This window comes from Melitaea cinxia, chromosome 1, assembly GCF_905220565.1.
Source record: "Melitaea cinxia chromosome 1, ilMelCinx1.1, whole genome shotgun sequence".
Classification (NCBI taxonomy): Eukaryota; Metazoa; Arthropoda; class Insecta; order Lepidoptera; family Nymphalidae; genus Melitaea; species Melitaea cinxia.
Window position 1 is genome coordinate 2,242,587 of NC_059394.1, and position 22,740 is coordinate 2,265,326.

The 22,740-nt window shown below is 34.8% G+C and overlaps 1 protein-coding gene across 1 annotated transcript; it reads right to left on the reverse strand.

Moving 5' to 3' along the window:
• Positions 1–172: 172 nt before the first annotated feature.
• On the reverse strand, positions 173–22,364 carry LOC123670360 (G1/S-specific cyclin-E). Its single transcript, XM_045603885.1, has 8 exons — positions 22,331–22,364; positions 22,188–22,254; positions 21,846–22,111; positions 21,562–21,763; positions 1,892–2,003; positions 1,384–1,815; positions 808–1,013; positions 173–331 (listed from the first exon to the last, which is right to left on the reverse strand). Exons 1-8 carry the CDS (start codon positions 22,342–22,344, stop codon positions 173–175), a joined length of 1,458 nt encoding a protein of 485 aa, XP_045459841.1. The 5' UTR covers positions 22,345–22,364.
• Between the last annotated feature and the right edge of the window lie 376 nt (positions 22,365–22,740).

The following is a 22,740-nucleotide window of genomic DNA, read 5'->3' on the forward strand; positions in this document are numbered from 1 at the left end:
ATTTACACTAAAGAGTTCTGCTTGCCCACTTAACTGTACAAGTCTCTAGACGCAGGGATCAAAACCTCGACATGCACGGGGTCAGTCTCCTGGCGTCTGACACATAGTGTCAGTCCCGTGACACACAGTGTCAGTTTCTTGACGCATAAGCTCAGTCCCCTGCCATTGATCATTAGTCAGCAGAGACAACAGTCAGGCGGTCACAGCCTCCGGGAGTCGCGCTTTCAGCGCGTGGGCTTTTCTGTCCAGATTGTGGAGGCGTGGGCGGGAATACATGTTCCGCCCGCTGTGATGGTTCTTCTAGCAGTTCTAACTGCTGGTACACCTGGTCCTGTGGGGAGCAAAGCTTACTTTTAGAGGCGTTACTATTTAGTGTTTGGTTTATTTGGGAAGTTTTAAAGATTAAGTATTGATTGGTATTATGTTCTGTGTTTGTAAGGATTTTTTTTAAAATATATAATAGCGATAAATTAGTTCATTTGAGACTGTACAGAGACATCGCTAAACTTAATTGACTATAGAAAAATGTGAAAGGAAGCAATTAGAATTTGCTACCTAATGGTTTCATTTTAACAAATAATGTTAATTTTAGTTTCAAATATGTTCCAAAATTTGAAATTTGTGTGTTCTTTTTCACTTTTATATAAAAATGTTTAGTTAGAAAAAAAGGTAAAGGATGCCCCATTACAACACAGGTCAGGCAACGTCTACGTTATGATATTTCGAGTGGTATCGTGTGCGGGCGTGGGCGCGTGCGTGCACACATGCACACGTGCGCAGGTACGTGTTGGTGTGCGGCGTACTCACAAACATGTCGAGCGAGACGTCGTGCGTCTGTATGCGGTGGCTCTCGTCGAGGTTGAGGTCGGGGCAGATGAGGCGCAGGCCGGCGGCGCGCTGCACGTGCTCGCCGTCGCCGCCGCGCACGGCGCGCACGCTGCCGCAGCGCCGCACCGCGCGCGCGAACGGCGCCAGCCAGCGCTGGCACGGCTCCAGAGCCTCGCGGCTGTAACCTGACACACAGAGACCATTACTATACGCCACTTTAACATTATTAAACTTAGTCTTTTTGAAAAAAAAAAAAAATCGCTCTCGTCTCCCTCTCAACTTCCGTTCGTCTCGCCCGATCACACTTTTCGTAACGCTTTCGAAACGCCTTCACCAGCTTGCTCCCAAGTCAAGTCAAGCGTTCGTGAAGAAGTTTTACTTCAATATTAGTTTCGAATAAGTATGTTTTTAGCCTAATTTGACTTTTCTAATCTAAATCCTTTAGTCCACGACACAGTAGTTAAACAGTATAAACAGTAGTTAGTAAAATCGTATCATGAAAATGATTTGAATCGTTTCTAGGATAGAGTAATAGTGACCATAGAGGGGACTCACCCGACACCCTGAGAGCGAGGTCCTCGCTGAAGGTGTGCGCAATGGCGGCGGCGGCCACGGCGCTGTAGGGGAACTTGTTGACGTCGACGTGTAACACGGCCAGGTCCACCAGCTGGCCGCACACCACGAACTCCAAGGACGAGTATTGCGGGAACACGAACGTGTACCCGCGCAGCGCATTAGCCCCTACATCACTCTCGCCTAATAACCGCCGCTTAGCACTCCGGCCCTCACTCGCCAGCTGCATATAAATATTCAGCCAGCTGTTGATCGTGATGGGGGTGATGCTCCACGACAGGATCTTTAATATGAGCAACTCCTCTAGTAGGATGTCTTCGGCCGTGCAGGCACCGTCCGTCACGTATGCGAACTCGCTGATTTTAGGTGGGTACACTTCTTCTACTTTTGCAGCGATAAATAAACATGTTATTCCTGAAAGGACAATATATTAATACAGGTTTTAGTAAATAAATTATTTTAGTACTACTTATTGTATTATTCAACTTACCTATGAGTTGTAAGCGACCTTTCTCCACGTCGTCAGTATTGGTCAAGTAGCGATCGACGTAATCAACGGTCAGGTGAAAAGTTTCTCTGTGCAGCTTGTACACTTCGCAAACCTGAAAAAAAAAAATGTTCCATTTTACTAAATTAATAACGAAATTTATTTTCTTCGAAAGCATTTTCTGTAACGTTCGAGTTCCTTTGTCAACGTGTTATCACATTTGATAATCTTTATCAAGTTATTGTTAAAACAATATTAAGGTGCACATAGGTGTGCCTGGATATGGTCAACCGTGGATATTATACATATTGATTGATATGTAATAACCACATTGATTTAATGTTGTTTTTCTAACTGAAGAATTTTGTTCTGAGCTTAATACCGCCGAATGAAAGAATTCGACGTGGGAGGTATTTCTATCTTAACATAATAACGAAGAGTGTTTGAAGACATTAATAGATAGCATACATTAAGAGCTACATAAATAAACGCAAAAGAAAAAAACCGACTTCGATTACATAGACAAATAATACAACGTAAGTTGACGAAAAAAATTAACAAACGCACTAGTCGTCACTACGATTTTCGAGGGTTCCCCTCGATTTCTCTAGGATTCCATCATCAGATCCTGGTTTTCTTATCATGGTACCACCCATGGGATTTCTCCTTTCCAACAAAAAAAAAAAGAATTATCAAAATCGGTTCATAAACGACGAAGTTATCCCCGAACATACATTAAAATATATATTATATATACACGGTCGAATTGAGTAACCTCCTTTTTAGAATTCGGTTAATAAATATCAGGAACTACTCCGATAACTAAATTAGATAGTCTGTTTATTGTAGCCGACTATAAAATGTCATATTATTATAATATCAATAAATGATGTTAGTAGATATTAAGTGGTATGATAACTCTAACATAAGTCTCTAAAAATAAGTGATACAGTCAGCACCTTATGTGCCTTATATCGCAAGCAAGGCGATAGTAAAAACTGGTCATTGCGTTAACGACAGCAAGTATGAACCACGCTCATGAGAAATGTATTGGTCATAGAGATATTTATCAAATAAGGTGTGTTTCCAAAACATAAAGATTGGACTATGTTATACTGGAGGCCGCTAAATGAGAAGCGTATAATATTTATAATAAACGATTGTGTACTCAATATAATTTGTTTTAAGTAGTTCAAGCAAATAAATATAATTACCAATGTATTTTTGTTCGTGACTGTATTTATTTCTAGACTCATTAGGAAGTGTTGACAATTATACGTACTTTGATAATTGAATCGGAATACGGATGTAGTGCGGTTTCTGATGATATGGTCATGCATGGGATCAAAACATTTTAACCGACCATCAATAAAGGGTATTGTGGTAGGTTTTTGTATTAATGTATTACATTATAAAATATAAATATTTTTTAACAAATTACTTCGCTTCATCCTGTAATATTCCACTGCTGTGCATAGACCTCTTTCCCCATGTAGGAGAAGGATGGTGCTTAATCCACTACCTTGCTCCAATGCGGGTTGGCGGATATATTCTCCAATAGAATTAGATATAAATAATTAAAATAAGTGAGATAAAAGTTAGCTAACGTCTTTGAAGTCTTTTCCGATAAAACACCCATTGATCTAACTGATCGACTGAATTCGTCTTCAACAAATTCTACTCAACTTCTTAAAGCATTAGCAAATGTTTTGTTGATTTTCCATTCTCGCATGTTGTTCTTTATATATTCTAAAAACATTTAAGATCTTTACTATTTAAAAAAATATATCTGTCGACCGCTTCAACCTGTAATATCCCACTGCGGGGCATAGGCCTCTTTCCCCATGTAGGAGAAAAATCAGAGTTTAATTAGGCGAATATATTCCCTACTATTAATAACGATCGCTATCAGGTGTACATGATAACAACCGGGACCGACTGCTTAACGTGCTCGCCGAGGCACGGTGGGGAGACCCATAAGGACTGCACAAACACAAAGACCACGGCAAACAGATGTATGGCCAATACAAATTGATTGTTGATTTTGATTGCGGCACATAGATCAGTATCTGAAGCTGAAAAATTATTAAGCAAAACAACTATAATCTTATTTGTAAATGGGCCCATGATGTTGGGCTGGTGATTAACGCTCAAAAAACTAAATTTATACATATACATTCTTCCTATAACGTACCTATCATCTCCCCTGCTATCATGGCCCACACTCATGAATGTTTCCATAGTAGTCATATTAGTTTGAATTGTCAATGTCCACTGTTAGAAAAAGTAAATCAACATACTTATCTCGGCATCGTTATTGATGACAGATTTAGCTGGAAGCCTCACATAGACCTCGTCTGCTCTAAATTAAGATATCTACTTAGTTGATTGTTTATATTGAAACATAAGTTCCCACATAAAATTTGTAGAATACTGTATCTAGCCCTGGCTCAATCTGTTATCAGTTATGGACTGAGTAGCTACGGTAGGACCTATAAAACACATTTAAATAATATTTATGCTTTACAGTTACGTTTATTAAAAACCATTATCCCTAAATTTAAAAAAAAACGTATCTTGAATGAAAGTGATATTTTTAAATATTGTAATGTCATGGATGTATTTACTTTGGTGAAATTCAATATCCTAAATGAAGTTAATCATTTCATTTCATTACAGCCTATACAGTCCACTGCTGGACATAGGCCTCCACAAGTTTACGCCAAAAATAACGTGAACTCATGTGTTTTGCCCATAGTCACCACGCTGGGCAGGCGGGTTGGTGACCGCAGTACTGGCTTTGTCGCACCGAAGACGCTGCTGCCCGTCTTCGGCCTGTGTATTTCAAAGCCAGCAGTTGGATGGTTATCCCGCCACCGGTCGGCTTCTTAAGTTCCAAGGTGGTTGTGGAACCTTGTTATCCCTTAGTCGCCTCTTACGACACCCACGGGAAGAGAGGGGGTGGCTAAATTCTTTAGTGCCGTAGCCACACAGCACAATGAAGTTAATGATCCTTCTTTATTAATCGAAAAATGTAGACCCAATACGCTAAGAAATATTCATAACTCAAAAAAATTTGTTGTGCCGAATGCTAGGAATATTTACGGAGCTAGAAAGTTAAACACTATTATACCTGCATTTGTTAATGAACTTCCCGAAGACCTACAAGAGTTATACCTGGACAAACGAAAATATAGAAGATCACTAAAAGAAAATTTACTAAAATCTTTAAGCGTTTAATAGTTACAAAATTTTGGTTATTACCTTAGTTTAAATTTAATGGCTATAACATGGTACGCTACGATAAAGATATATGATAATATGATATGCGACGCGGCGGCTTGTCCGGATAAGCTCTTGGGAGTTTTCGTGGCAGGCTTATGTATAAGTTTTAACTATGTGTTTTTTGTATTTTGAACAAATAAAAAAAAATGTTTGTCATGTGCGGGGATCGAACCCGCAACTGCGAGCGCAACAGCCACAAACCAGTGCTGTGACAGTTGCGACAACGCGTCGTCAATTACTATTTATTCACTATAAACCTATGCAATCATGGTTAAGAATTATTAGTCAATATAAAATGTTTAATTATTATAGATATTTGTTTCAAATAAATAATAATTCAAATTCTCTTATTTTCTTCATATAAATTCGCATGTAATTATTGTTTGTTTACTCATAGCAACATATTATACGTTACGTTCCTGAATAAATGATAAATTACTCAAAAATACATTTCAAATAAAGAACGCTTATTTTAGTTCATTTTTAACCGACTTCCAAAAAAGGTGGAGGTTCTCAATTCGACTGTATTTTTTTTTTTATTTTTTTTTTTTATGTATGTTACATCAGAACTTTTGACTGGGTGGAGCAATTTCGACAAATTTTCTTTTAATCAAAAGGTGGTGTGTGCCAATTGGTCCCATTTAAATTTATTTGAGATCTAACAACTACTTTTCGAGTTATATCTAATAATGCGTTTTTACTTGACGCTTTTTTCGTCGACCTACGTTGTATTATACCGCGTAACTTTCTACTAGATGTTTCGATTTTAATAATTCTTTTTTTGTTGGAAAGAAGATATCCCTAGTTTGGTACCATGATAAGGAAACCAGAATCTGATGATGGGATCCCAAAGAAATCGAGGGAAATTCTCGAAAATCCGCAATAACTTTTTACTGGGTGTACCGATTTTAATAATTTTTAATTTAATCGAAAGCTGATGTTTGTCATGTGGTCACATATAAATTTTATTGAGATCTGATAACTGCTTTTTGAGTAATCTTTGATAACGCGCAGTTACTTGACTATTTTTTCGTCGATCTACGTTATATTACTCGTCGATGTAATTGAAGTCGGTTTTTTTTTCGTTTGCGAGCAAACACAATTATTTATAATATAAATTTCATATTAACAATTAACACGTTTCATTTAGCTAAGAAACTACAAATGTAAGTACTAGTTTATTAGGGGAAACTCAATAAAAGGGCAAAGGGTGATTTGACTGTAGCTACTTAAAACCTGATTTTTGTGAGAACGATGTTACAATGGTGTCACAAACGGTAATATTACTTTACACTCAGTTGACCTGTGACAATGGCGCTTGTAATGATAACGAAATATCGATATTTTAAAAGGTCCAATGACAAACATAATAAATATCGGGATTAACATTTTAATGATTATGGCATTTGGGTTTAAATCATCAATTGGGGAGTGTCGGGTGTAGGATCGGCAACGTGCTTGCGATGCTTCTGGTGTTGCATGTCTGTAGACTACGGTAACTCTCTTACTATAAGGTGGACCGTGTGATTATCCAGCCTAGTGGTATATAAAAAATATGACCCGAAACTGCACTCCAATCATGAGAAAACCTTGTTTCGGAGAAAAAAATTGGAATTAATCTGCTGCACCCCCTCCCTCTGATATAACCCTCTGGCGCCTCCGCGCCAGAGGGTTATATCAGACTCCTACTGACTAAAAAACCACCACGTGTGAGCAGTCGTCCACCTGGGTGGGGCGAGATGGGGTCGCGCTAGCATTCGCCACCTCGCCCGGTAGGCCCGGACGAAACCTCCGGGCCGCGGCACAATGGTGGGGGTGGCCTCGCTCATAACAAGGCCACCCCACAGACATGTGAGGTCGTGTCGTCCGGCCGGCCGAAGTCCCTCGACTATCGGCCGGCGACTAGAGGTGCTGACCTGCCTTAACACCTGCGACTGTCTGGTGAATGGATTCACGTTTTTTATCAATTAAATCAGTTAAAAATAACATAGATATTTAGTAACACTTCAATTTAGATATTTAAGTTATTTTTAATGAAAATAAAGGAGGTAAAGTTAGTCACAAACTAAATTATTATAATTAGTAAAAGTGATTACTCCAATATACCATTACAGCACTGCTACGAGCGTAGCACTGGAGCAAAATAGTCGTAGCTAACAGCGGATAAATGATTATAGCATTTTTTTATTGGGAATAAAATTTTAAATTAATCAAAGACGTTAAGGGCCTGTTTCATCAGTTATGGATAACGCTATTTGATGGATGACAGTATCCAACAGATAAAAGTTACATCATTATTACAGGTACATTATTCTTTTTTACTGTCGACTTCCATTTTATTTATGTAATATTACTATTTGTAAATATGAATCTGAAGTTCATAATTGAGACTATATAATAGTTACATTCAGTCAGTTCAGCCTATCGCAGTCTTCTGCTGGACATAGGCCTCCCCAAGTTCGCGCCAGTCATCAAGTCCGCAATCTTCATATGGCCTATTTGGTCGTTGTTTAGTTGAATTTTTTATATATATTTGTATGTGTATCTACAGTAAGTATAAAAACCAAACTTATTTAACTTAAAAATTAATATATAGTTTCATTCTTGTATCTACAGAATTCCTACATCAATTACTCCGACCGCATATATCTCAGTAGGAATATATATGAGGATGACAGTCGAGAGATTAAACTACATTAAAATAACAGAATTTATTAGTTTACTAAGGAAAGTCATCACACGAACATATAATCGACCAGAGAAGCAGCAATAATCATAATCTAAAGTAAACTTAGTGTATCTAACTAAATTATTACGAGAAAGGTAACAATGGAAAAGAAATGATAATCAAAGCTAATGAAATAGCATTCTTGTTTTTTTTAGATTTTTAAGGGCAAATATACAAAAGTGACCAGAATAGATTGTGGTAATTAGATTTAATAAAAAGATGAAAAACAAATTTGTTCATTAGCTACATAATTATTTGCTATTATGCACTTAAAATGTTCTCATATTTTGTACAGTAGAATATTGTTTCCACCGATATTTGAATATTTAACGAAATCGTAAAACGCGAAATTATAATTTGAGATGACCTTTAAAAAAAAAATGCAAAGACTTTAGTCCAAACTTATTTTAGATTTTAATTTAAAAACATTGTCTTCTAAACAGTATTTTCTACTGAATAAGCAATTTTAATGATAAAAGTTGAAAATCGTTAAAAGATACTACCTCGCTATAACAACAGGCGTCGGATAGGAAGTAATGAAAGTGAAGTAGCATGAAACATGGGCGTGTCCAGAATGTTGTGACAGTCTACAACATGGCAGACAGCAAATAAAGACAGTGGGCAGAAGCACATTAATGTAAAATTTAAGTAGGTACATAGAAAAAAAAATTACCTCCACTATTTAAACTATTTCAATAATATCATGCGGACGTTTTGGCTAATCTTAAATTTAAAATATAAAGCTAAAAATTCAATGGACAAATGTCCGTCTTGTCCCACTGACAGTACGCTCGTGACAAGAAATGTTTTCTTATAATCTCCTTTCTTGTTGTAATAGATCAGACCTTCAAAAATGCCTTGGCAACCAGCAAGTTATGTGATTTGATAATAGTTGCAAATTACTCGAACCGTTTGGGTTTTTCTAAATATCTAATCTAAATCTTATTGCAAAACATCTAAAATTCATTTGAACACGCTCATTGAAGATTCCATTGACTAATTAGAATATAATTATTTGCAAGCAAACGAAATAAACCGACTTCAATTATATCGACAATACAACGTAGGTAGACGAAAAAATTAATTAAAAATCTATTATTATTATGAAATTTAAATATGGCCACATGATAAAAACATCAGCTTTCGATTAACTTAAAAATCATCAAAATCGGTACACCCAGTAAAAAGTTATGCGGATTTTCGAGTTTCCCTCGATTTCTCTGGGATCCCATCATCAGATCCTGGTTTTCTTATTATGGTACTACACAAGGGATATCCCCTTTCCAATAAAAAAAAGAATTATCAAAATTGGTTAATAACGACGAAGTTATTATCCCTGAACATACATATAATATATATACGGTCGAATTGAGTAACCTCCTCCTTTTTTGAAGTCGGTTAAAAATAAAAACAATTTTTACGTACACAAAACCAGTTTATCTAGGATTAATATAAAACGTTTAAGGATATAAAATCAAAATCAAAAATAGCTTTATTCAAATAGGCTTTTAAAGCACCTTCGAATCGTCAGTATATAAAATGAATTTTTAATTAATTTTAAAATTAAAGCTACCAGCGGTTAGGAATGGAGATTCTGCAGAGAAGAACCGGCAAGAAACTCCGCAGTTACTCTTCTCTTACTTACTCTTTCACGAAATACAGCGTCACTCAGTCCACACATCTTTATCATTTATGTCATTCTGTACCAAATAATAAGTTTTAATTTCTTTTTAATAGAAAGTTTTAATTTATTTTCAAACAATTTCAATATCGTTTGTAGGATATTATTTACATGCAAATACCGTAACTCAATAAGGAAACGTTTACTTCGCGCAGTCGGAAACTTAGGAGTTACAATTTTTATTACTATTTATATGAAAACAATAAATATTCTAGTGAATATACATTACATTGTTATAAATATATTAGAACAATTTTTTTTTTTATCTCTAACTTATGAAAGTCATCCCGCAGGGAGACTCAAGCTCCAAGATCATATATACCGCCATTAGCCCTATTTTCAAAATAAATACAGTCTCAATATCTTTAGCATTACTCCACATTATCAGACCGTAAGACATAATACTATGAAACTAACTAAATTTATTAAATGCGCAGTAGCAACGCCGGTCAGTTGCCGAACTTTTCTAGCATTCTGTCTACCGTCCAAGGATGGCAAATGGTAATTCCACTGAAGTTTCGATGCAAATTTAGATCCTAAGAAAACTTTAGTATCACTGACAATAAGCTTCTCGTTATTGATTTTTAAATTATAATTCAAATTTCAATTAACATTGGGCAACGAAAACGTAACTCTGTTTTCTTGGCGTTCAAAATCGAAGTTGTTTGTTTTAAACCAATCTTGAATTTGCGGTAATCCTATCGATTTTAATTTTTTTAGCGATGTATTATTAGCAAATAACGCTATGTCATAAAATCCTTAACATAAAATGTAAGATCATTTAAATAAATTAAAAAGGAAAACGACCTAAAATCGATCCCTGTAGAACAGAAGATTTCGTTCCGTTAATTGATACATGTGGTCCACGCAATTATAAGGTTCATATTTAAGAAGCGCCACACCCGCATCTGTCGTACAGCGATCTCTAGTGAAACCATAGGTATTGCTCACTGAGAAAATGCCGTAAACCTTAAAATGAAAAAGAATTTGGTTTAGTATAATTTTTTTGTAATGTTTTACTTAAGGATGGCAGGATTAATATGGGTATATAATTACAGGGATTAACTTCGATTTCCCTTTTTAAGAAGTTTAAAAACTTTACTACATTAACAAATCTGCAAAAGAACCTACTTTAATGGCATTGTCAAAAATTAATGCTAAGTATGTAGTGAGGTCGTCAATGACAGTACTAAATAATTTTACTGAAATGATCGACAGACAGACGACGCGTTGGCGCAACGGTCACAGCACTGGTTTGTGCCTGTTGCGCAGGCGGTTGCGGGTTCGATACCCGCACATGACAAACATTTGTATTGGCCATACAGAAGTTTGCCGTCATCTGGGTGTTTGTGCAGTCTTTGTGGGTCTCCCCATTGTGCCTCGGAGAGCATGTTAAGCCTTCGGTCTCGGTTGTTATCATGTACACCTAATAGCGACCGTTATTCATAGTAGGGAATATATTCGTCACCCCGCATAGGAGCAGCGTGGTGAGTTAAGCTCTGATTTTTCTCCTACATGGGGAAAGAGGCCTATGCCCCGCAGTGGGATATTACAGGCTGAAGCGATCGACAGATATATTTTTTTAAATAGTAAAGATCTTAAATGTTTTTAGAATATATAAAGAACAACGTGCGAGAATGGAAAATCAACAAAGCATTTGCCAACGCTTTAAGAAGTTGAGTAGAATTTGTTGAAGATGAATTTAGTCGATCAGTTAGATCAATGGGTATTTTATCGGAAAAGACTTCAAAGACGTTAGCTAACTTTTATCTCAATTTATAATAGCATTATTTATATCTAATTCTATTGGGATAGTTTGCTTATTACGTTTCCCGCTGATACTATTAATTATGTACCATATGTAGTTAATTTTATCATCAGAATTAATAATTTTATCCTTGATGTATGTCGATTTAACAAACATGCAAAAAACCTATTTCTACTCTTATAAATACCTTCAGAGACATTAACTAAATTTTAATTTTATTTATATCTACAGTTTTTAGTTTAAAAATGTTATTAACGTTAAAAGTAAGACATTCGTTCTAAAATTAATTTAAAATTATGAAGTACGTCTGGATCCTGTGCCATCATATCTACATATTTACTGAGCCGCAATACCTTAAAACAATTAGTTTTCTTTATCTTATTGGTCTACATGTAATTCTTCGCGAATTTATATCAATTTTCCCTTCAAGAGACTTCTCGACCCCAGTGATCGGAAGTTAAAACAGTTATAACAGATTTATCGTAAATTTCAATACTACTAAATACGTTAGTGATACAAGTTGAAGCTGTCTTAGTGACTCGAGTTTGTTCACAATATCTGGGTGCTAAATTAAATGAGTTAAACAAATTAATTAATCTACTTCTAATCGTTGTTTAGGGTTTCCTTTAACATGTCTACATTAAAATAACCACATCATCACATTTTTAGAAGTTTTAAACAACTTTTTAAGAATGTCTTCCTTAATTGTCACAAATACCTACTGTAAAATCACCTACGAGGGGCCAGTAAAACTATGTATAAACGGAAGATAAAATATGCAAGAGAAGTAAAAATATGCAAGTGACACCACGGTAATATTATAGTTATTAAATATTTCAGTATTTTTTAGGATATGATATATGTATTAATATTTTATACGTAGAGCCGAGCGGAGCGAAGGTGCTCGAAATTTATTTAAATCTCAAAGTTCGGAGGCCCGTCGACTGCGGAGAGGTGTGAATCACAAATTAACGTGTCGTCTGTCCTTACATATACCGCGTTACTTGTACAATAATTGTAATAGCATTTTCTTTTTCGCTAATATGACAAATGTTCTGAACCTGCATCAGTTTCAAGTTACACTGTATTCTTATACTTAGAAAAATTATACGTGATATTAAATTGGCGTCCTTCCGTTTAACTGCGATATCAGAATCGATATTATAACCTAAATATGCAACTTACTTGCCCTAATGCTTTACGTATGCTAGTGTCGTATCAATCAATGACCGAGTAACCCGAGTTTTACAGTTAAATTGGTTATTTAGGCCCAATTTTCCCATATATTCTCATTTTTATATTTTAACTTACATATTAATAAGATGTACTTACTACTGTTTCGTTTTTTTTTTCATGTAAATTTTCGGCTATTGCATTTCTCCATATATCTCTATATGGCCCTAAACGGAAGGACGCCAGTTTAATAACACATGTATTACGCAATCTTCCCCCCTTCCTCCCGGAATTCGTATTGCCATATTATTATTTTTCTCTTGAAACACGTGATTTTATTTTAAATTTCTTTTATTTAAACATTGATATTTTAGTAACCAACACAACATAAGAAAAATTATCCAATTTTGAGCGTAGCTAAAGTTCTGCGCGTACATACATTTTTTATACTCTTAAGATAGGAATACTTATTTATTTATTTGGAGAACTGTACAGAAACAATTACAAGAATACCAGTTGCTATTCTGGTAAAATAGAAAAATAAATACAAATTGTTCCCTTTATGTCTCACTAAGAACATGATAGTATGACGTTTATTTAGACTTTAAGAGCAAGGACAATAAAGGTGGTTAGTTATTATTATTCATAATCTAGAGACAGATTACAGTACGTTTAAGTGTATGTTAATAACATAAATACATTTAAGTGAAATGTTTCTAAGCGGTTAAATTATAATAATTTTGTCGATTCTAGTGTCTAGTAGTTACACTAAATTATATTGGCTCAAGTTTGTACATACACTTGAATAAGAATTACATTTAATCATCATTATGCGACTAATTTTAAAATACCGTACATCCTTTATTCACAAATCTTACTAGAGTTAATCGGTTTATTACATAATTTATAACTCTACTGATTACGTTATATAACCTCATAATGGTCCCAGGAAAATGTGATAAAGATTCGTTAAAATTATTCCAACTGTTAGACGAAATTCCTCAACTAACAACGTCAAATATTTTGCAGTCATCAACAAATTGACTCAAAGCCTAAACTTTAAGAAACAAAAATATTAATGTTCCTATACATACTTAAAAATATGAAACTCTCCGATGTGTGTACGATGCTTTTTTTTTTTGTTATATTCCTTATTGTCAAGACAAGGGACAAACATATGATGGTATGATACGTGTCAACTAGGGAATAAATAAACAAATTTTAACATACACGATCGTTTGATCCATAACTAGGCAACTTAACATTCAAAACATGTATTTTGGGTAAAATGTACTCATGAACATTAAATGTATACCGCATCTATGTAGAATCGTGATAGGATTCGCCACAATGCCCAGAGCTACAGCAGGATTACAAGTTTCGTCAACGGGCTAGTATAGGTATGTACGGATTATTTTCAGAAATATAACTGTTCTCTAAGCTTTGTAATTCGAAATTCTTTTTAAACGTAACTCAATCAGTTTCTGTTTTAATTTGTAATTTAATCAGAAACTTAATTATGTACACAGCAAACAAAGAAACGATAAAACTCAAAAATATTTTCTTTCGTGTTCAACTATAATGTTCCAGTAACAATTTTTAATAGAAAATCATCTAGCTGTTCAGGACATTTACAAATTATAATATCTAATTAAAAAATAGATGTTTTAGTTTAAGATAATTATGGGAAAATAATTAACTATATTTTATCGCATTATGTAAAATAAGCGATTCAATAAATACGGGTGAAACCGCGTAAATGTACAAATTTTATGTGCATAACTTGGGTAGCATTCAAACTCGAACTATCTAATGATTTAATTACAGGCATGTTTCGTGGAACTCACTTTATCAATATCCTATCTATGAGAATGAATATCTTCTTTATAAACTTCTATAGAATTAGTATCTATTGGAACAAGGAATTTATAAATCATCAACTAGTACTAGCTGCGCATCGCGTTTTTCCCGCGTAACTTCCGATCTTATGGAAATTTAGAAATAAAAAAAAAGGTTGTGTTAATCTTGATCTGCAGGCATACGTCTAAAATAAAACTAGTTGGTTCAGAAGTTTTGTGTGAAAAAATTAGAAATCTTATTACATTTTCGCATTATTAATTGGACTAGACACTGCTGGGCATAGGCCTCTTTTCCCACGTAGAAGGATCAGTGCTAAATTCACCACGCTGCTCCAATGCGGGTTGGCGGATATATTCCCTAGTATGAGTAACGATCGCTATTAGCTGTACATGATAACAACAGGGACCGACGGCTTAACATGCTCTCCGAGGCACAATGAGACCCACAAAGACTGCACAAACACCCAGATTACGGCAAACTTCTGTATGGCCAATACAAATGTTTGTCATGTGCGGTTAGCTTTTCGTAATGTTCTATATTGAATATTTTGTTAATGCATATGTCTAACTGAATGTTCAATGCATATTATATAGCAGTTGCAATACACTATTTCTCATTTTTTGTATTAGAATAAGGCTTGCAAGTTGACGCTCAAAATTATGTCAATTATGTAGAACACAATTCCACCAGTTTACATGGTCATATTTGCATTACTTTACCAGCAAATTTGTAAGTGTGATATATGGTTAGAATGGTGATGAAGTACTCTATTTAAAAATAATTTAAGTGAACCATTATGTGAAACCTGGGGAGGTAAAGAATTTTTATTTCAGGACCTAATATTCTAACCTTATTAGAAACTTTGCATAGACTTTTGACAGTTAGCGGTGTCTGCCCATGTCTTAATTTTGATAGCATCGTATAGAGCAGCTAATGTAAAAGTCAGGGCAAAAAAAATTGAAACAAAAAATGGCTAATGGGGAGAAAATACAAAATATTCCAAAAATTATTTTAGTTCTGATTAATGAGATTTTTGGATATTTAGATCACTTTTGACCTTTTTTTTTTAGACAAAATTATCTATTTACTCAATCTTTAGGTAAAGTGGGAGTTTTGGGTAATGTATTAGTATGTAGTATATTTTTTTTATCGTGCGGTCAGATGTGGTTAATGTTTTGTTATCACTGTGTGAATTACACGTTTCTCATATAGTTTATGTATTTCTCTATCGCGGTGAAGGAAAAGGGAGCAAGTGGTATCTAGTCATAGTTGTTAGTATACATTATCAGTACCTACCTACTACTAACCACCTTCATAGATAGTGGTTAGGAACTTGATAATGACACTAGATAGTAATATTTTATCACACGAAATTTCAGTATAAAAGTTATTGATTTACGTTGTCATTTACCAGTACTTTAGTGTGCTTTAACATAATATAGTCTTCACCAACATCGGTAAAAAAAGTAGTTAAAAATAAAAACAAAATGAGTAAATTTGTTGTGCCTCGACGAGTATTATGCGAATTTTTTATTGGCCATGGAACAAAATCAGAAGATATTCAAAAATACTTAGAACAACATCACCATTTGTCGTCTGAAAAAAGTGAATTAATTGTGTATTCAAAAAACGCTTATAACAAACAGCGTTTAACGATCGGTGGACCAAATCTAACCGAACTAAAGAACGTTTCTTTAGTAATAATATATCGTGGTTAGACGGTGAATTTAAGGTACAATTCGAAGAAGCACCGATGGATATTACACCTACAACATCTGAAGAACGTGGACTTCCACCAAAGTTTTATGAAGATCTATGAGAGAAATCGAAAAAAAGAAAGAATATGGAATTGGTACAAGAATATGGACTCGAGTATATATATCAAGGACGTTCAAGGATTGCGGGCTGAAGGAGAAATCGAAGAAGCTACTGTAGTTTCAATGATGCGGAATTGTGAAAGAAATGAAAAAAGGATCATGAAGGAAAAATTATTGCATGAAAGTAGCAATGGAACAGATTTTACGGTGGATGAAGCTTTAAGTATGTTTGCAGATTTAGATCTTTCGAAATCACAATTTCGAAAGTTCAATCGGATTTCTTCGAGCAAGTTTGATTAACAAAAACTTCGACATATTGCCATCACATATTGACGAACGCCAAAAAACTGTGTTATCCTCCACTATCCAGCATTCAAATAACCGATATAAGTGCTAAAGTAAATCTACAAGATTTGGTGGATCACACTTGTGCTCGCATCTTAAAGATTGAAAATGTTTACAACCCAAGAAGAAAATCTCTTAAATTGTTTACCAAGTGGGGATGTGATGGTTCATCGGGGCAAAGCGAATATAAACAAGTTTTAACAGATGTGTTTTGAGAGTGACTTAGTCTCAGATACAAACTTATTTATAGCGTCTTTAGTACCAATAAAGCTGACTGACACAGAAACACATGAGATAATTTGGCAAATCCGGCTTGTTCTTCTATTCGTTATTGCCGACCAATCCTGATGGAACTTGCAAAAGAAACACCCGAGAAAACCCGATCAGTGGTTAGTGATATTCGGGGTCAAATTAATAATTTGCAAACATCAAAGATACACAAGGAGACGCAGGTAATTGAAATAAGTCACGATCTATTTCTAACTATGGTGGATGGAAAAGTTACACAAGTTCTTACTGACACAAGTTCTGGAGCTGTATGTACAGTGTGTGGGGCTAAGCCAAGTGAAATGAATAATTTGGAGAAGATTGCATCAAAGCCAGATAATATAAATGCTTACGAATACGGTTTGTCTACGTTACACGCGTGGATCATTTGCATGGAGCTAATTTTACATATTTCATATACCCTTTCATTTCAAAAATGGGCTGCGAGAACTTTGGAAGATAAAAAAAGTAAAGAAGACAAGAAAAAGCTTGTACAAAGTTTGTTTCGAAGTCGGATGGGATTGCACGTTGATCAGCCCCGACAAGGAAGTGGAAACTGTAATGACGGCAATACAGCTCGGCGTTTTTTTAAGAACTACTACTGCGCTTCAGAAATTACAGGGGTTGACGAGGAACTTATTAAAAGGTTCTATGTTATTCTGCAAACCATGGCATCCGGTATTGCTGTAAATCCAGAAAAAATTGGTGAATATACTCGTGCAACCGCACAACTGTACGTAACAAAATATATGTGGTATAATATGCCTTCTTCAGTACATAAAATCTTAATACATGGGGAAAGTATAATAAGACACTTTGCTGTTCTGCCCATTGGTCATTTATCTGAGGATGCCCAAGAATCGCGTAATAAAGATTACAAAAAATTCAGATTGCATCATGCTAAAAAATGCTCTAGGTCCGCAACAAACGAAGACGTATTTCATGGTCTTCTATTTACGTCAGATCCTTATATATCAAGTATCAGAAAACCATCAATCACTATATCCAAGAAATTGTTAGAGGAAGCTAAGAACCTCTTAGCTATTTAAATCGAAATAATTTCGTACATTATTTGTAAAACATATTTTTGGAGTGGGTTATTATATATTTGTCATTTATTTAAATGTAAGATTCATGTGTAATATAAAATAACATAAAATAGGTTTATTAATATCATAAAACTGTAAAATTATAATTCAATAAGTTAACCAAACCATGGTTTAATATTAAAATAATACTTTTTTATTTTGTTTTATTTTATTTTATATTATTTATTAAACATTTGACAATGATACATTTATTATTGGATTGTATGTACTCTGGAGACACTACATACCAAATTTCAGCGATTTACTTCAATCAACAAAAAAGTTACAGATTTTTGAGACGGTACGCACAGTTCTGTCCCACTGTGCGACGGCTTAACGTGTTCTCCGAGGGACGGTGGGGAGACGCACAAGGACTGCACAAACACTCAGACCACGACAAACATATGTATGGCCAATACAAATGTTTGTCTTGTGCGGGGAACGAACCCGCAACCGCCAGCGCAACAGCCAAAAACCAGTGCTGTGACCGTTGCTCCTACGCGACTAATTTGTCATTTATTGTTGTCTTTCATGTGCTCATCGAAAAGTATTATCCGATTTTTATCTAATATATAAAATTCTCGTGTCGCGGTGTTTCTAGTTAAACTCCTCCGAAACGGCTTGACCGATTCTCATGAAATTTTGTGTACATATCAGTTTGGTTTGAGAATCGAACAACATCTATTTTTCATACCCCTAAGTTGTAGGGGGGGGGGGGAGATGAAGGGGGATAATAAGATATATGGCATGACAACGTTTGCCGAGTCGGCTAGTCTAATATATACAATTCTCGTGTCGCGGTGTTTGTAGTTAAACTCCCCCGAAACAGCTTGACCAATTCTCATGAAATTTTGTGTCCATTTTGGGTACGTCTGAGAATCGAACATCTATTTTTCATCCCCCAAAATGTTAAGGATAGTTCAACCCTATTTTTTTTTATTTTTAGAAAAATTATTTATTTATTTTTTAATATGATTTGGCGTTGAAAAATACATACAACCCTAAATTTTCACCCTTATACCACCAACCCCTATATTTAAATAGCGTTTAGCGGCAAGACGTTTGCCGAGTCAGCTAGTAATCTATACATATAATAAAATGGTAGGAAAGTTAAAACTGTACATTGAATATTTTTTTAAAAGAATACTTGGGGTGTAATCTACTATCACCACCGAATCCAAAAATATAGTTTATAGAATTTTTGTCTGTTTGTCTGTATGTATGTCCGGGATAAACTCAAAAAGTACTGCATGGATTTACTTCAAATTTGGCACGAATATTATTAAGAAGTCGGGTCAACATATAGGATACATATTATCACGCTATCGCCTACGGGGAACGAGCAGTGAATCTTTATTTCTTCAACGCATTCTGTAACAACGTGTAATCTAACGACAAATATTTGAATGTTGTTGTTATTATGTTAATAACCATGCTATAAGCTAGCTTCACACTATAAATAAAGACATTCTGTAGTATATTTAGTATCAGCATTGCACCCGTGCGAAGCTGGGGCGGGTCGTTAGTGATATAATAATTATATTTTGTGCCAGTGAACGGCTGTGGCATTAGCGGTCGTGGAGTCGATGCCTTTCGTGACAAATGTTTGTGTATACCGTACTTGGTGTGCTATGTTTTTAGAGATCCGTCAGAGAATTAATTTCAACGAGGACTGATTTTGTTTGAGGTCACTAAATTAAAAAATAAGTTAATTAACGTAACATAGAGATCGTTCGAATTGATGCAACAAAGTATTTTATTGACGATAGAAAATTCCTTACGACTGTTGCAAAGTATAAAGTACTCAATGTAAGAATTTATAACTTAAAACTATTCATTTGTGAAGTAAGTTCATTAATATGTCATGTATAAAATGAACTTTAACTTTCTAGTTACAACAATGTAGCCCCACCATCGTTAGTAGATTGCTAATAGTAATAAGATAGCTTTTGCGTACTGTACTTATAAATTTATATTTAGGGCCTACATTTTTAATATAGACTGTTATAAACCAAATATACTTTAGTGTACAGCCAAGAAAAATATTAAAAAAAAAAACAAAATATATACAAAAGGCTGTCTGTGGAGTCTGAGGCTTTTCTTTCAGAGAACTTATAGCATTATTATTTGAATACATGTAATTATGTCATAACTGAGGTAGGACTCTGCGGAGAATTTCCTGCTCAAAATATAGAGCAGCTCGATGGGGGAATCACCTTGACTTTACAGAAGATCACAGCTAAATAATACTGTTTTCAAGAAGTGTTGTGTTCCTGTTTGTGATTAAGGTGACGAGAACAAGAGTTCTCTCCCTTCAAGAGAAGGGAATTGGGGATAGGGCATTTATAAAGCGCTTGCGATGCTTTTGGTGTTGCAGACGTCTATAAGCTACGGCGTAATCGCTTACCATCAGGTGAGCCGTACGCTTGTTTGCCGATCTAGTTATATATTTAAAAAAAAAAGTTTTTATCTAATTCGAGACAGGTGTCTTATTTCATTTATATACGTATCAACGCGTAGTTGTTTCCGTAGGCTACGTCATCTAGTCTAGCTCCTAGACTGAGGCATTTGTTTTTTTTTAAAAAAATATCTAATGTTTGTGGAATGAACCTCTTTAAGTAACAGTTTTAATTCGCAGCAGCTGTTTCAATTAAAAACTTATACCTACGTAATCATATCGCGAACGTATACACTTGTCGTTCTTTGGCTATTATCGCCAAGAGTATTAAATCTAAGATTTAAAAAAAAACTATGTTTAAATGTTTGGCAAGAATCGACAGTTCAATAGAAAAAAGGTACAGGTTATATAAGGCCGCGTGGTGTTTAAGTATATATATCAGAGTAATTGTAAATTTTGTGCTTTTGTTATAAGATTTTATTTCATTTATGCTTTTATCTGAATCACAGAAATTGACTATGACTTAAGTAGCTATTATTAAGAATTTAAAATAAATTATTGTCTTTGTAATTTGATCGTGTTAATAAAAAGAAAAACGTTAAATATTTGCACAAACTCCGCCGTTAGTGCCGCATTCGCGTACATGTATTTATAATCTAAATGGAATTAATATTAATATGAGTTAACCTCAATCGAAACTAATCAAAAGATAGTCACGAGAATAGATTAAAAAATGATAAAAAAGAAACAAAAAGTTGCATAACGATAATGTATAAAACGCGTTGGTTCTGCAAGGGTCAACGAACGCCGAAAGAAAGGGGTTAATGCCCCCAAAACAGTACCCTATATAAGACAAAAAAACTGATGATATCATGTAACAATAGCCAAGATTATTTCATCAATATACATAATGTGAAATAATAAATCACAGAAAACTTACCACTAAACCTGTAATGCAGCATGAAAAAATAAGACAGAAATGTAAAAAAAAAAACGTGTAATCAATATTTTAGTACAGTTTTTGTTAAAAGATAAACTAAACGGCGCAATTGTTATGACTTTGATATTCTGACCTATATATCCCAAGGTCAGAACAAAAAAAAATCAAATGCAACCCGGAGGTCTATAAATATGTGATAATAGTAAAATTTGTAAGTTCGCAAATCATACTTACCTAAATTTTTAATAACATAATGAAATGTTACATGTCAATGATATAATGTTATAATTGAATGCTAGTAATAATTATTTTGCAATTCTCACCTCATTTAGCCAATCCAATAGGATAGACCTCATCCTTGGCTGGAGTTTAGGATGATGGTCAAACATATTGGGGTTTTTCTTCATGCTGGACTTGGTATCACACTCACACATACTTCTCCACACATCTGTAGGGTCTGCCCAGGATAATCCAGGCAGGGGACACTTGCGCTTCGGTGGTGAAGGGCAAAGGGGTTTACTTGTGCTGAAAGTATTATAAATAAACATTAACATGCAATGAATATACTCTACAATAATGGGATTTAAATTGTCAGGTTGGTAATTACCTTGGCCTCTTGTTAGAATGTGGTGTGCAGTCACCCCTCGCTACATTTTCCAAGGGGCTTAACACACAGTTAGGTAGTTCAGGTATACTCGGTGGGCTTAGGAAACTATCAGCATTATAATCTATATCTGTGAAAACACTCCTGGGTTGCTCGTTGCTTTCTTCATCACTTGAGCATGATGATGATTCCACCACAACATTGTGTCCTGGCTGGTCGTTAAGATCATCGTCTCTTGTTATTATTTTCTCAGGTGGCATATTCTCTACCTATAGAAATGTATGAATTAACGAACAATGTTTACAAAAGCTTATGGTATAAAATTATTAATTTTCAACACCTTACCTCATCGTCAGTTGAATTTCTCTTTCTCTTCAGGCCAGACCTCTTCTCACTGGCCTCACAGGAGGGACTGAAAGAATTTCTATAATTAGTTAACTTATTGAAGGCTGGTCAATAAGTGGCTGTGTCTAATCAGCTGTACATACCCTGCTTGCGCCATATCGAGGGTCGTAGATAACTTGGAACAGCTTCCACTGTCTATAACAATAACAAAAATGAATATGAGTTCTAAAATGTGTGATAATAAAATTAAAATATGGAATTAGTGGTCTAAATTACCGCATGTCATGATCAAACCGTAAATAGGGTTATGTCAATTGACAACCGTGATAGAGGACGTAATTCTAAAAAAATCATCCACTAAATATAACTAGCAAAGGCTTAAAGTAACGTCGAAATCATAAATCGACCGATACTAATGTAAAAGTATCATTTTTTTTATCAAAATACAGTCAGCGTGCCCTCTACTGTTTGGCGGGAGAAATTTTTTCATGTCGTATTTTGAGACCGAAATACTTAATAAACGCAATTATTTTTTCGTCATATAATCAGTAGA

Excerpts from the sequence above, each read along its gene's own strand:
- LOC123670360 (XM_045603885.1), bottom strand. Across the intron at positions 22,112-22,187 it reads GAAATTCAACTGACGATGAG|GTAGAGAATATGCCACCTGA; the intron begins GTAAGGTGTTGA and ends ACATTTCTATAG. Across the intron at positions 1,816-1,891 it reads AGGTCGCTTACAACTCATAG|GAATAACATGTTTATTTATC; the intron begins GTAAGTTGAATA and ends TTGTCCTTTCAG.